This window comes from Corvus cornix, chromosome 3, assembly GCF_000738735.6.
Source record: "Corvus cornix cornix isolate S_Up_H32 chromosome 3, ASM73873v5, whole genome shotgun sequence".
In the NCBI taxonomy this organism is placed as follows: domain Eukaryota; kingdom Metazoa; phylum Chordata; class Aves; order Passeriformes; family Corvidae; genus Corvus; species Corvus cornix.
The window spans coordinates 83,446,732-83,461,322 of record NC_047056.1 but is presented as its reverse complement, the minus strand read 5'-3'; the positions used below and the strand labels follow the sequence as shown (position 1 = coordinate 83,461,322).

General features: G+C 41.4%; 1 protein-coding gene across 3 annotated transcripts in view; it reads right to left on the bottom strand.

Annotated features, from left to right (window-relative positions):
- Positions 1-14,591, bottom strand: part of FILIP1 (filamin A interacting protein 1) — a 102,725-nt gene that overhangs the window by 34,634 nt on the left and 53,500 nt on the right. For all 3 annotated transcript variants that reach the window (XM_010405233.4, XM_010405255.4, XM_039568756.1), the window contains 2 exons: positions 8,049-8,222; positions 5,790-5,968 (listed from right to left, as the gene is read on the bottom strand). In XM_010405233.4, coding sequence (XP_010403535.3) covers positions 5,790-5,968; positions 8,049-8,222 — 353 coding nt within the window. The remainder of the gene's footprint in view (positions 1-5,789; positions 5,969-8,048; positions 8,223-14,591) is intronic.

Below are 14,591 nucleotides of genomic sequence, written 5' to 3'. Positions count from 1 at the left end.
CAGAATTTCTGATCTGTGATCCTGTGAATATATTACATTGACAGAAAATAACCAGCTTTTCCAAACCATACCAATAGCATGTCGGCCTGAAAGAAAAGAATAAAAATGCACTGCTGCCCTTGTCTTCTACATTATAATATTAAAAGTTTAGAGATGCTCTTTTTGAAAAGTAGACGGAGAGTGACTCAGTGCTCTACTAAGGCCAGTAATGTGCGGTAAGATGAGTAACCGCTGTAGGCAATGGTGAAGTCCCATTGGGATGTCTTTTCCTTTTTTTTGGTCACAATTTGGAAAACAGGACACAGAAACAATCACCATACGCGAAAAAAAGCCAGAGTACAAATATGGCTAAGAACTCTTGGGGGGAAAAAAAAAGAAGATAGCAAAAATCTTTCTGTAAAGTAACTTAATTTCCAGACATTAGAGGAATCACCAACAGATTACAGTTACAGGCCAAAATCTGTGTTATATGTTTGGATCGTGTACCTCACCCCAATATTTCTATATGGGCCTCTTCTTACCACAGAATTTGGCTTTATGGTGGTAAATCACCGAGGTTTATAAGTCCTGAACACTTCAGATTTTTGGCTCGATTGTTCTCTAAACAAGTAACTGACTGATGGATACTCTGCCCTGCTGTCTTCCCTCCAGCTCCTTTATTTTACAATCTTCATAAAAATCGAGGGAAAACACAAACTGGAAAGGCAACACACACAAAATCTCCAAGCTGTATCACACTCCAGCCTTTACACTTGCTTGGGTCCATGAAATACAGGGAAACAAAAAGGCAAGCCCTTCCCAATGAAAGGCTTGGTGCTGCCGTCTCGTGGGAAAAGGGAGAAGGGAAACTTTGATAATAAAAGCAGAAATGCAAGAAGGGGAAGAAAGGGAGTTTAAAATCTTGTTAACATCAACACTCCCATTTTTTTTCAAGAGTGCTGTGTGCTTTATTGCTCACAGATCAGTTTCCTTTGCAGGTGATGTGGGCCCAGAATTACATCACCAGCAGAGCAGCCAAGAGCATCTCGGTGCCAGCATGACTGAAGCTGAGAGGAATGTATTATCACAGACCTCCGAGGGACTTGCCAGTGCATTCCTTGCTGGGGGTGCTGTGATGGGGGAGGCAAAGAGGAGACACTTTTACGTGAAGACTGAAAGGGAACTTTGTGGAGGAAAGATCTGGGGTCACAGTCTTGCTGTCTCCTCTAGGCAGATCTAATTATGGCCATGTACTTCAAAAAGAGGGTTTAACTAAAACCAGATTTATCAGGGCAATGCTTAGGAAGTACAGACTGAATCCTCAGCCTTGCCGTTGAGGAAAACATGAAATGCTTCAGAGCACTGAGAACACTGGCAGTGGTTGTAAAGAATAATTTGAAGCACTGAGGAAAGCAAGAACCAATATTAAAGCCTCATCACTTCAGTGAAGCCTTACAATAAAACATAATATCTATCCTTTAGCACAGATAACACTGAGATACTGGGTGTATATTTACTGATCCATTGTGTAGTGGGGTGACAGACTCTCAGCAGTCTCAGAGATCATGCTGGAAATGATCAAATTATTCACAAGGCAGTCACATGGATCCCCCATAACAGAGCTCCAACAAAGCCTTTCTGCCACATCACACCCTCTATTCGGCAACCCACATCCCATGCATATAAAAGAATTCCGCCCCCCCCCCCCTCCCCCCCCCCCATTTTTGCAGGCTTTCAGGCTATTTCTTCTATCTGTCCTGGATGGCAGGACTGGCTCAGTGGTCCTCACCGCAAGCCTCTTCCTGAACCGTTAAAATCAATGGGAGCTTTCCAGTGCTCTTAATAGCAGCAAAATGTGCTGTCAACCACCAGGATTAAAAGAAGGGCACATGAAAAATTTTTCAGAGATTAGCACCTCTAAAAATGTCAGCATTTTAAAACTCATCTCCTAGGTCGATCAAAACATCAAAGAAGTGCTGACATTACAAAGATCTCGACCCTTTTCCACCAGAAAAAAGCCCTGCTGATCAAATGGAAAAGTGTATAATTGATAAACTAAAGATTTCCCCCCACCCTGCCCCCAGTTCCCTAAAAGGGAAGGCAAGAAGGCTGGGACCAAGCAGCACAGAGAACAGCCAAGTACAATTTCATGTTAAGCCTGCTTAACACAAGAATTTTTGGGGTAGTGAAGTACCAATAACTGGTTTAGCTGTGCCCAGCTCAGCCCAAAGTCACACCACCAGCTCCGTCTTCAAAACATGGTTGAAGTCATGAGGGTGCCTGTGCTGGGAAGACTAATTTTATCCCTGAGGCTGCTTATGCCTGGTCTGCTGATGCCTGGTCTCCAAGTGCCCACTGCAAGTCAATGCAGTTCTGACCAGACCATTCATTCTCCACCTGTAAGACCAGAGACTCCTTACAACCACCATCTGTCACCCAAGTCTTTGAGGGGGCCTGGGGGCTCTTCTCCATATCCCTCAGCCTCCTCAGGAGGCTCCAGGAAGATGTCTGCTTTTGCATTCCCTGGGATCAGAGATGCCCAAGGACAACTTGATGTTAGAGGAACAGCAGCTGAGGTGGGCAAGCATTGAAAAGGGAAATTTGATTGCATAGAAAAATAGAAAATACTGCCCATAATTTCAAATATCATTAAATACTATTATAGCATACTATAGGGAAAATTGCAAAACACTTCAGCCACCATGTCTGTAGAAGCACTTTCCACTAAAAGTACCATATTTCTTTCATCTCCACCTGGCAAATGGTCATCACTACTCTTTTCCTGTAACATGCCACCCTTTTCCACAATCTTTCTTCAGGTCAGTTGCACTTGGTCTTGCAGAGCCAATGCCAACAGTGAGGCCCTTTAGCCTTCTCCATTTACCTGCCCCCTGCCCCTAGCTGTCTACATTTTTAATATCCCAGTGCACAATTTTCTCTTTTTTATACTTTTCATGCGTCATTATTCTTGACAAATCGTGTTTTCCTGTTACTTCCTTCCTGTGTAAGGCTGACCTAATAATTAGTCACCCATAGGAACTGTTTGTTTTCATATCATGTTGTTGTAGATGGATTAGAGATAATGTATAAAAGTGCATGTAAAAAATTATTCCAAAGTAAATACATTAAGAGAGTGTTAGACATACATTAGAACTGAGGCATATTTCTGCTCTTAAAGAATTCCCTTTTCGCTTTGTTCAAACTTTCACGAGACGGCAAAAGCAGATGTGGCCTGTGAAAGTTGATGTAGACAATAATGTTTAGGAAAGATTGATAAAATAGTGTGAGGAGAGAAATTACTGAAATTACTTAGATCCAGGACAGAAGTTATTACTTCTCTCGTTTTAACAGACTTCTGTGAGATGGCCATCCTGCAGCACTGTTCTTCCTCTGGCTCACCCTGTCTCATTAACATTACAACTGCGAGTGCAGCAGAGTGGCTGACGGGCAAAGTTCAGCTCTGTGTCCCTTTTCGTTTTCATGGAAACTACAAGTCTGTTCAGCTCTTAATAAAATAACCCTCAAAGCACCACAGTAAAATGAATTATATGTATAGTGGTACTTATAAAACAAGAATGCCTATGCAGGACCTTAAAAATGCCTTTGGGCAGGTCAGTTCTCTGTCCCAATATGCAGACTGAGTATGAGTTTCTTGTATGCTTTAATCTGTTGCGACTTAATTTTTCCACTTCAAACTCTTTCTTTTTGACAAAATCTATTGCCACTTTGGGGCTTTCCTAAGAAGTCATCCTATCACCCTCTCTTTCTTTGTGAATATAGCCCTCAAAAAATACTACTTCTAGGTTTTATTACCTACAAAGATGTGGGTGCAGTCTCAGTTTCATGTACACTCAGAAAACAAAGGTAAGAAGTTGAGATCGTTTAAGACTTTATGCTAATGAGTGGTTTCCAGCCCGTCCTGATTTTGCTAATCTGCTCTGTAAGTGATCTGAGAGGAGGCCCTGAAGAGGGAGGTACATGTATCTTGGTTTTCTATGTTTAGCTACATGCCATGTTCTCTCTGCTTGGTCACTACTAACTTGATACAAATTAGTGTCATACACAAACAAAGTGGATTAAATAGCAAACATCAGATTTCTGGTGTTACTCAACATAAATCAAAAGGGCTTCAGCATTGCAATTATTCCCCTGCAGCCACCACTACAGAGACACTGGTGACTAAAGCCAGTGGATTTAGTTGCTGTTAAAGATCTGTTTTCAAGAGAAATTCAAATTCAAATTTTCCTTTTCTTATTGCTGTTTTTCCAAAAATTGTAGAATGTAGAAAACTTGAAGTTTGAGAGAGCAGGAAGGGTAAGAGAAAATACAGATATGGGACTTGATATCTTGGCAGTGGTAGGATACCGCACTCCTTGCATTAAGATAAAAAGCTCTTTAATCACTTCATTAAAGGAAGTCAATTCAACCCAGGTCATAATTGTAGACTGTTTAGTGGCCTTCACAAATTGAGAGGGAATAATAAGAAGGCAACAATTGTCAAGTTAATGTGACTGTAAAAATGTAAAGACGAATGTAAATGGTATTTTAATACCACTTTTGTAGCATTTTAGTGGCTGCATGTCCACACATACATGGATATTCCGCATAGAGACAAAATTTCACCTATGAGAATCCTATGTGAAGTTGGTACTTACTTGAAAATACAACATTTTTTATTTCTTAAAACATATATTTACATTTTTCATTTTCTACTATAAGAATCAATTTGCCAAGGTGCAGAAGCATTTTTGTTCCTTAAAGTTTGCCAGCCAACCCAGGAAAGTAAAGACAGAAAAAACCAAAACTTATTAAACCAGGAAATATGGTCACTGTAGCTCATGTGCCACCTACTCAAAGCTGGCGCTGAACTGAGTTCAGGAAATACACTAAACAGTTTTGCTCCTGGCATTTTGCAAATGTCTGCCACAAGCCTGTGGTTTCCTCAAAAGCATTTTTCTTTGAACTTGCCTTAAGTATTTTTCTTAGAGCCTTTCCTTTAAAACAAAAAAAAAAAGAAAGAAATACAACATGGATTGATTTCAAGCAATTTGGTGTAAGCACAAAAATTTCATATTGAAAAACTGAGACTGTTGCTGAGTGCTCAGTCTTCAGCTAAGGTAGGTAGGTGATCTTTCTTTTCTTAGAGACACAGAGAACAAATTACTTGTCCAACAAGCTGGATAAACACTTGAAAAAAAGAAATGTGGTGTGTATGAGAGTGTGAGATGAGCACTGCAGATAGTCTACCACAGGCTGGGCACATTTGGTAATGCATGATAGCATTTTCTTCCAGGGGAAAGATAACTTGCCTGAGGCACACGTCTTCAAAAATATGAAAAAGAATGCAAATGGTTTGTGACTTTGCAAGCCTAAATGCAAAGGGCATGGCAGAGTCCCACCACTTGTGTGCCAGTATCCTAATGTGTGTTGTGGTTTTCCTTACCCTGCCCTCCTGCTGTGACAACAGTGCTCCATCCTTCACAAAACAGTGCTTAGCTAAGCAAGCCAGTCTCAACCTTAGCCAGCATAAATAACATCTGATCAAAAGCTACCTGGAGGTGAACCCAAAACAGGCATGACTAATTCAAAACAAATTTGTTTCTTAATTCAAGCTCACGCTACAGGAACATTCAGTGGTATTCCTCCAGCTCCAGACTTGCACAGTAACATGCTTACAAATGACATGAGTGGACCAACATTTACAGATGTTTTACACGTAAGTTTAGTGTCATTTAAACACAGAAAATACCAGGCCGTGTCACTGGTGAAGGGACAAGCATTGGGACACTGGGGGTAGTCTTTGCACTCACCTCTCCCGCTCCTGTTCCAAGAGGTTGGTAAAGTCATCGCTCTTGTTCATGTAATCTGTATGCTTATGTTTCTCATTTTCTAGCTCGTAAACTGTGCGACGATGGCACTTTTCTGCCAACAGGAGCTGTTCCAGCATGCGCCGGTATGTCTCTTTCTGCTTTTCTTCAAGTCTGTCCAGCTGGATTGTAGGAAAGAAGAACAGACTGTTTTAAAGGTCTCCTTGCTTACTTCATCTGATTTATTAACCAACAATGTTGTGTTTGGTAAATGCAAGTCCCGTAATTTTATGTCTTGGGTTTTACATAAAGCAGTGACTAGAAATAAGAATAACTGCCCCCTGAAAGTAATGATTTATTTGGATGACATATTAGCAATAAACGTTTACACAGTTTTCAGATACACAAAGGACAGAACTTCACTTAGCTTTAGCTTAACAAATAATATTGTTGCAGTGCAGAATTTCCCCTGTGGTGAGGTGCTATGAACACTTTCTTCATTTCACAGGGAAAAGGCTGTAGCTCAGACCTCAGATCCTGGGAGCCTGACTTCACACACCTATATGGGGAGTAGACACTTGCATGGGGAGCATAAAGTGTAGTCTGAAGGCTGAAATTTGAGCTATGCATCTTTAACATACCTGTAAGACTGCTGAGATAAAAGATCCAAATTATTTAGATTCAGTCCAGATTCAGTTTTACATTACCAAATACAATTGATTATAGCCCTAGGGGTTTCCCCTCAGCCTGTTTTTTGACAGAAATTCTCTTTCTTTATACACAACCTTTCTTGTCTTCTGCATTTTTTTATTAATTTAATATTCCAATTATTATTCAAGCAAACATTAAAACCAGGGAAGTATGTCTAAAAAGTTGCCATGGCATTCCAAATCCACCACAGCTATTCATGTTGCTCCTTTTGCTGTTTCTTGGGTGCAGATGACAAACTCCAGCCTCCTCCCTGTCAAAGCAGCCTTCAGCCTTGGTGCTTGTCTGGTTGCCTGCACCTGGCACAGTGGCTGGCAGAGCCTGCTCTGCCCACCCCCAACCCTTACCCTGTGAGAATCTCATCTTCCTCAGCCCCAGCTGCCCCAAGCTGCTGTTGTTTCTTTCACAGGGTATCTCAGCAAACTGGGGGAAAGAAGAGAGCAGGAGGACCATGGCAATTTATTCTCCAAAAGCTGACCATAGCAGTCAAACAGTCATTGCATTTTATAAAAGAGCCAGGTCGGGTTCAGCTTTTGAGATCTTTTGCACGTAATTTTTCTATATTATTTCAACATAAGCCTTGTGAATCTGCACATGACGAAAGTTTTACACTGAAGTTCCTGTCAAGTTATCATATTCTTTAGGAAAAGGCCTTGCTAAGCTCTTTTAATCTTGTTTGACAGTATTTTATGTATGCTCCCACATACTAAGGTTTGATTTCCTTATTTACTATTATCCCAAAAGTTCCAGGAGATGTTTCAGTGAGAATACACAGTACAAAGATATCCCATGGTAGACACAACTCCTGGTGAACAAATTAACTGTTCTAATTGGATGAACTATGAAGATTTGGACGGGCACTATAGTATGTTACATTGTATGTTGTTGCATGCTCCTTCCCCATGACCTGGACTGTTACGAAACTATGAACAGGAGCAATGGCTGTTTATTTTGGCATTCACACTGGCCTCAGACATTCTCAGGTCTAGTCTAATTCTCAGGTCTACTTGACATTCATTTATTGCTTAAATTTTAAAGCAAGGAGTCCTGTAAGTCCCTTTAGAGGCTGAGCTGACTTTGCAGTCCTAGAGTGTAAGTGATCTAAAATGAATATGGATTAATCATTGCATAAATATGGTCAAAGTCAATCTCTAAAGGTCTTCTTTTCTTAACTACCCTCAAGACAGTGTTCTACTATGCCAAGAAAATCAAAGAGAAGTTACCAGTGCTGTGAGCAGTAGGGGTTGAAGCCTATAATTGAAAGGCATTTAAAAAACAGAAATTTAACGCCCAAAGATTTTGGCCTTGCTTAACAGCACCAGCCCTAGGAAGCATACAGCCTCTTTATGGTTTGTGTTCAAATCCAGTGACTTCGCTTACAAATTATTCTGCATATGAGTGAACAAGATTTTGTTTTCAGTGTACAATTTCTGTGTATTATATCTGTATATATGTCTCTTGCATGCTTTTCACACATCCAAAATATATGGAATCTCACTTCTGGTTAGGCTTCCCCCTGCACATACATAATGTTGTCAATCAAGAAGTTGTTACCTCTGAAATTGGTTTCTCATAGACGTCTTCCCCTATAGACTTTTCTTGGGCAAGGATGGCATCCCTGTGTAGCACTCGAAGCACATTCTCTGGAGTTGCAGACCCATAATGAGCTTCTAAAACTTCAGGTTTGGTTTTCTCTGTCTTCAGCATGTGGATCACATCCTCCCTTGCCTGTAATATTGCAAATCACTACCATAAGTCAACCTATTAGCCAACAGGGAATGCAGGGAAAATAGGGGTATTTCATATGTACAGACTGCATACACAAAAATAAAATAAATTAGAAAAATGATGGGCTGTCAATACAAATATAAAAATTTTGGGAGATATCAGAGTAAGCATGAACTCTGCAATACAAATTTTGTCCTTTAAGGGATGATTTATTCTGTTCCTGCATGACATTACATTTGAATGCTATGAATTTTTATCTGAGTTGCAGCTATAGCCAGGGGACATCATTATTCTTCATATACTGGATCTTATTTGTTGCCTGTTGCCCATGCTGTTCCCTGAAGGGGATAAGGAAATGAGTAGAACAAGCAGCACCAGTGAGCTGAACTAATATTTCTCAGACAGCTACTTCCTAGTCACTCCCTAGCTGAATTTGTGACTAAATAGTCTTTTCATGTAACTTCTAAAATAATTATTTTTAGGTTTTCTTCTTTAAACAAACCCCTAGACATGTTGCAGACCCCATTTAACCAGCATAACTGGTGTCAGACATGGAAAGTCAGAGCACATCCCCCAGCAGTGGAGGATGGCTGTGCTGCCGGAGCTGGGGCTGGCCCAGGGCCCAGCTCCTGCTCCCTGCCCCAGGTGGAAGCCCCCAGTTTCAGGCAGCATGAGCAAACATCTCAGCATGACCAGACAGCTCTGCAAGGCCCCCTGGCTATGAATAAGGGGCATTTTAGGGCTATGCTGTGGACAAACGCTTAAGCCAGGGCTCTGTTTCTAATGATACTTGCCAACACCTGTTAAGCCATCTGTAAAATGGGGGCAGGGCACCTGCTTGTCTTTCAAGGCATGTTTATGAGGCCATGGTCCAGGGAGGGACTGTAAAACCTGCAAGTTTTTGGTGGGCAGAAGGGAGATCCTGGATTTCCCTAGAGACCATCTTTCCCACAAGTGCAAATGGATGGGGGAGGAGAAGAGTATGGGCATTTTTCTCTTTCCTGCCCTTCTGTCAACCCCTGTGGGCTTGGGAACTAACTTAAGGGCTAAGGAAAGGTTCAGACATTTTAGGAAAAAATCCTTTACAAATTCTGCTCCTATGTAAGCAATGACTGTTTCAAGATTTATGAACTGACCAACTCTTCACTCTTTCCTGTGCCACTCATAACAGCATTCAATTCATCCCTTTAGCAAATCTTAAATCTTTACCCAGAACCATAGAGGCATCACAGCTCTACAAAACCACCTGCTGTTAAAATGAGCAAGAAAATAATTTTGGGTAATAGCAGACCCTTTAATTTTTTTTTTCATTTAAAATAGTCTAACATGAAAATAAATAATGAACTTGAAGCAAAGATCATGACATCTAATTAAGAACTAGCCCAATTACACTGTATAACATTTTGTAACCTTAAGTAAAATCTTTGCACATGGCTGCAAGGTAAAAAATACAAATTGGAATGGTATTCATGTTATTTCAAAATGAGAGTGGGAAAGGTTCATCACTCATGGATGTTACAGATAAGTGAATTATGTGAGCTAGTCCCAAAGAAAGGCAGAAGAGCATATACACCTCACTACATCACATCCTGAGACTGTACCACTCTCAGTACAGGAAAAATGTTATTTAAGGAAAGTTCTAGAAAGGTTTGTGAATGTATTACTTTTTTCTATCCCTGTAGTAATAACAGATGTCTTAGTGTCTTCATCACCATGATGCCAATGCTTTTATATTGAAAAAAAAGCCCTTAAAAAGTTCAATAAAAAAGTTCAAGCATGGGAGTAGGGAGGGATTTATAAATATCCAGATTTTATGATGTGTTGGCTTAAGCCCTTTTAGGAAGAGGCAGTTTTGAGGCCATACCTTCATCCTGGCCCTATGAAGTAATTTGGTATCCTGCTGTGTGCCTCAAAGCAAGGGCCCTGTGCCACAGGCATGCTCAGGGAAAGCACTGTGCAAAGGGAGCACGAACACAGAGGGATGAGGGAGCAGCTCCCTTCTACCTTCTGCACCAAGGCACACAGCCAATCATGTTGAAATGTCTTTTTGTTTTGATTTTCAGCACACAAAGCTTCAGGCCCCACACAGTCCATTCCTCAGGGACAGGCACACCTCAGACCCTAAGCTATTTGGGAGGGGAGGAGGATGAGTTTATTCTCTCATGTTGAAGCTGTTGGCCCCTGGATGGCATAATTAAACACTGACAAGGCTAGGCAGAGCAGACAGAGACAGCTCAGGATTGGTAATTTAACATTGTGAATAGGCAGAGCAAAGAGCTGGACTCCAGTCCCTGCAATGGTTATTTGATACAGAAATAGCTGGTGGAGGCAGCTGCTCTGCCCAGCGAGTGCCCCGGCCCCTGTTCAGTTGTGCACTGCCTGACTTTCCTTCAGGCCTCATTAGCCTGTCATCACTCACAATTAAAATGGAGCAACTTCAGCACAAGTCCCTGAAACAGCTAAGAATGTCCCTGATAGCTAAGAAAGGCTTCTGGATGCTACAGATTTGGGTCCCCCAAAAGCCAAAGGGACTTAAGCAAGAGGGAGCCAAGCCAGGGGAGTGGATGATGCTTAATGGAGGAACTGACACCCCCAGAAGGAAAATAGGTGCCCAACCTCAGTTCAGAGCTTTGAAGAAAAGAACATATTCATTTCTTCATCTTTAAAGGGAAGCAGTGACACACCTAGCTCCAAGGGAACAGGGTAGGACTGTCAGCACTGAACACCCCTTGTTGCAGCCCATGGGGAGGGTACCTAGCCCAGAATTAGGCTGGGTGGCACCATCACTAGGGACACAGTCAGCTGCCCTCTCCTGTACACCTTCTTTGGTACCCTGCACTCTGCTGGCCCTTCAGATTTGGATGGTGTTGATGTGGCAAGGTGCCTTCTGCCTTTTCCGGGCTCAGCCATTTCTCCTATCGTTATCTTTTCAAGGGTATTGGTTAATTCACCAAGTACTCTGTTTCAGTTATGATAACAGTTTTTTAAAAACAAACTGGCAAACAGACACACAGGTTGCTAGGAAGCACTGGACCAAAAAGGGAACCTAATGCTAATAATAAACTGGAGGCAAATTTGCTTTTATTTGGTCAGAAACAAGCTCCATCATAGGGAGATTCTGAATGGCAGATAACCTAGGCCAGAGAGAGATCCAGGCAATGTCCTAATTTTCCATCAGCCTCTGGGTTTGTGAATTCCAGTTAGTCTCTCTGAAACTCCTCAGGATAATATAGAGGGAAGGAGCTGAAACAGCATGCCTGTGTATCTTGTGATTTCATGTTTCTCCCAATGACTAATTTTCCCCTGAAACAACTAGAAGAGAGGTCAGATAGAGATGTTTTCTTCCAATGTATAGTGATCTTCGGGAAACAGACCATTTTCAGAAAACAAGTCAGAAAAATCCTGCAGAGGAACACTGGGGCTACTTTAAAATTCGTACCTGTGAAGAGGCATGAGAGGCTCAAAGTGGGGAGCCCTAGCTAAGAAGAGGGGACTTTGCTGGCAAGCTGTCTCTACTGATGAACATCTACTGCTGGTGCCTCCCTTGTCCCAGAGCACAGTGCTGTTTTGCATAAATCATAAGCTAGGAGACAAACACAAGGAAGATATTTCAAACTGCAAGTAAACTTGCATATGAAACCCAGAGAACAGTCTTTAGCTGTTTTGGTAGGAGGAACATGATGTTTGGCACAGGAAAACCATCTCTCAAGTCCTGTTCTTGTTTTGTTTTGTTTTGTTTTGTTGGTGCTGTGATGAGAAAGAGCATCCAGGCTTGAGAAGACCACATATTGCAACAGCTTGTAACACAATGAAACTTATTTGCAAAAGTCCAGAGGACTGCAATTAGTTAGAGAAGCTCTTTAAAGTCAAAATACGGAATTTAAAAAATTTACTTTTATTGGTTTTTTAGTACTTCAATTGTCCTGCAGAAAACTCCAAGCTAACTTTCTATCTATACTGTTCAGACTGTGAGTTCTTGAAATAAAGAGACTTTTTCATTAATAAAGTGTCCCAAGTACCTGATTCTCTAAGTAGTAGAAGCAATAAAGACAAATCAAAGATGTACTATTTTAACTCCTTCAGTTACTGCTACTGATAGAGGAACTGCAAAGTTGACCTATGTCTAAGCCTTGTTTTATTTTTACTGGAGGTGCCAAAATCTAAAGGTTGATGACTTCAGTTCTTGAGTACACCCTTGGGGGTCTGAGGTGCTGTGGAGCACTGCTGTCCCACAGAGTTTTCCTGCTCTCCTTTCCCTCCCTTCTATTCCCCAGTCATGAGTGCACTTACCTAAGAGGTGGGGTCTTCATTACTAACTGGGAAATCCAAGACAATGCTCCCCTTCTCTCATGAGTGCATGCTACTTGCCCAGATGGAAGGCTGATGAGGGCCCACTCATTGCAGGGCTGTCCTGAAACACTCACTTTTTGGCAGACTAAAGTAGAAGGACTTTCTTTCGCTCACCAACTTGAGCGGAGGAGGGGGCTGTGTTCCAAACCTCACTTTACTACGTGCCTAGTAAAATATTTAAAAGATATAGAAAGGATGTAAAGAGGTTTCTGCATAAAATTGAAACTATTTAGGAAACAATAGCTTGACTCTGCTGCTTGTAAAAGGGGTCCGGCAGCCTAGCAACGAGATTCTTGGTCAATGGAAAGACTGTTACACAAGCTGGGCGTTCAGACGTGCTTCCTCCTCATGCCCTGCCCTGCCAATTTACTACAGCCCTCTCTCCCCATTCCCACAGTCTTTGGCCTCTCCCATGAGCCTGCTGACAAAACTCAGCACCCACTAAACGGGGAATTTTTGCCACAGGCCATTTGTCACCTGGGAAATGGGAATGAACTGATCAAACTCGTTTCATATAAGGCATCTAGTAAATCGGGAAAAAAATTCAGTTGTATTCAAGATGGGCTGAATGGAGTCGAAGTAATCACTGTCGGCTAAGAGTAAAACCCAACTCAAGATCATTTGCCGGTACATGTCCTAAACTCTTCTCCTGATTTTTTTTAATAAGTAGCCTTCCTGCAAATTCACAGTGTGTCTCTCTCAAAATCAGTTACTGGTAACTATTACCTTCATAGCTCCACATTTGGAGGCATCTAACTACTTTAGAGAAATCTCAATATTTCAGTAACATGACAAGAATCCTCTTAATTAGATGAAAGAAGTTTTGAAAACTCAGGAGCAGCATTTACAAGAAATGCAATTATGTAATATTTGGGCAGTCTGATATTTCCAGTTTTTGAGTATTTCTTTTCTGGTTATGAAGGCACTTTGTCATACCTACACAAGGAAGTGCACTAAGTAGCAGATGTTTAATATTTATGAAGTTGTATTTGTCTTGCCAGTGATTAATGATGAAAAAAAACCACCGAAACCACAGAGAGGAGCCTTTACTTCTACTTGTGTTGTTGTTCCTTGCATCGCACACAGTTCAGGTTATTTATAGCGCAACAGCTGCTCTGTTCAGCATCCGAAACTAGATAAGGTCACAGGTTATCCATGTAATGTTGGGGTCTTACGAGTGACTGATTTCCTAAATTCCAGTAGGCTTTACAAATGTTTCACCCAGAGTTAATAAACATCACACTCAAGGCATCCAGAGGGAGATCAGGAGAATGGTCTCACACTGCTTTCTGTGCTATCCAGGACATGCTGTGTTGCCATCAGGGCAGGAATAGCTGTATTTCTGAAAAGTCCCATTAGAGACCTCAGAAAGTGGATATCCGTAGCTTGGTTAGTTGACTTTAATGAAAGAAAGCATCTTCAGGCAGGTGTACTCAAATACCTGTATCTGAAAAACTTTCCTAACACTAATCCACTTGTCCCTGTTTAAGACCACTAACTCCCCTTCTTTCTTATCTTAAGAGGAAACAAAAATAATTAGAAGGAAAGTGTACTTTCATAATTTTGTGTCATAATACTTTAAAGATGTATGCATGCAGAACATAATCAAAACTACTCCTGACTGCTGGAATGACACTTTTGTTAAAGGCCTGGTTGTTCACTCTAGCCCTTCATACTGCTATAATGACTGGGTGGCAATTTGCCTTCCCAAACAGTTATACTTACCATACAAAGCATGTTTCAAAGCAGGGGAGTCAGATGCTCTCCTGAATATTGCATCATACAAAGCTCCTTTTTGCTAAAAATTCAGTAAATATTTTTTTTCTCCTATACCAGATATCTGAAGCAGCCTTGTTTGTATCACTTGCTCAGTGATAATAGCCATGTAAAATCCTGGCTAATTACATAAAATCATAGAATCATAGATGTCCGGAGTTGGAAGGGACCCACAAGGATCATCAAGTCCAAATCCTGGCCCTGCCTCGGGACAGGAAAGTCCTAAGAATCACAGCAGGTGCC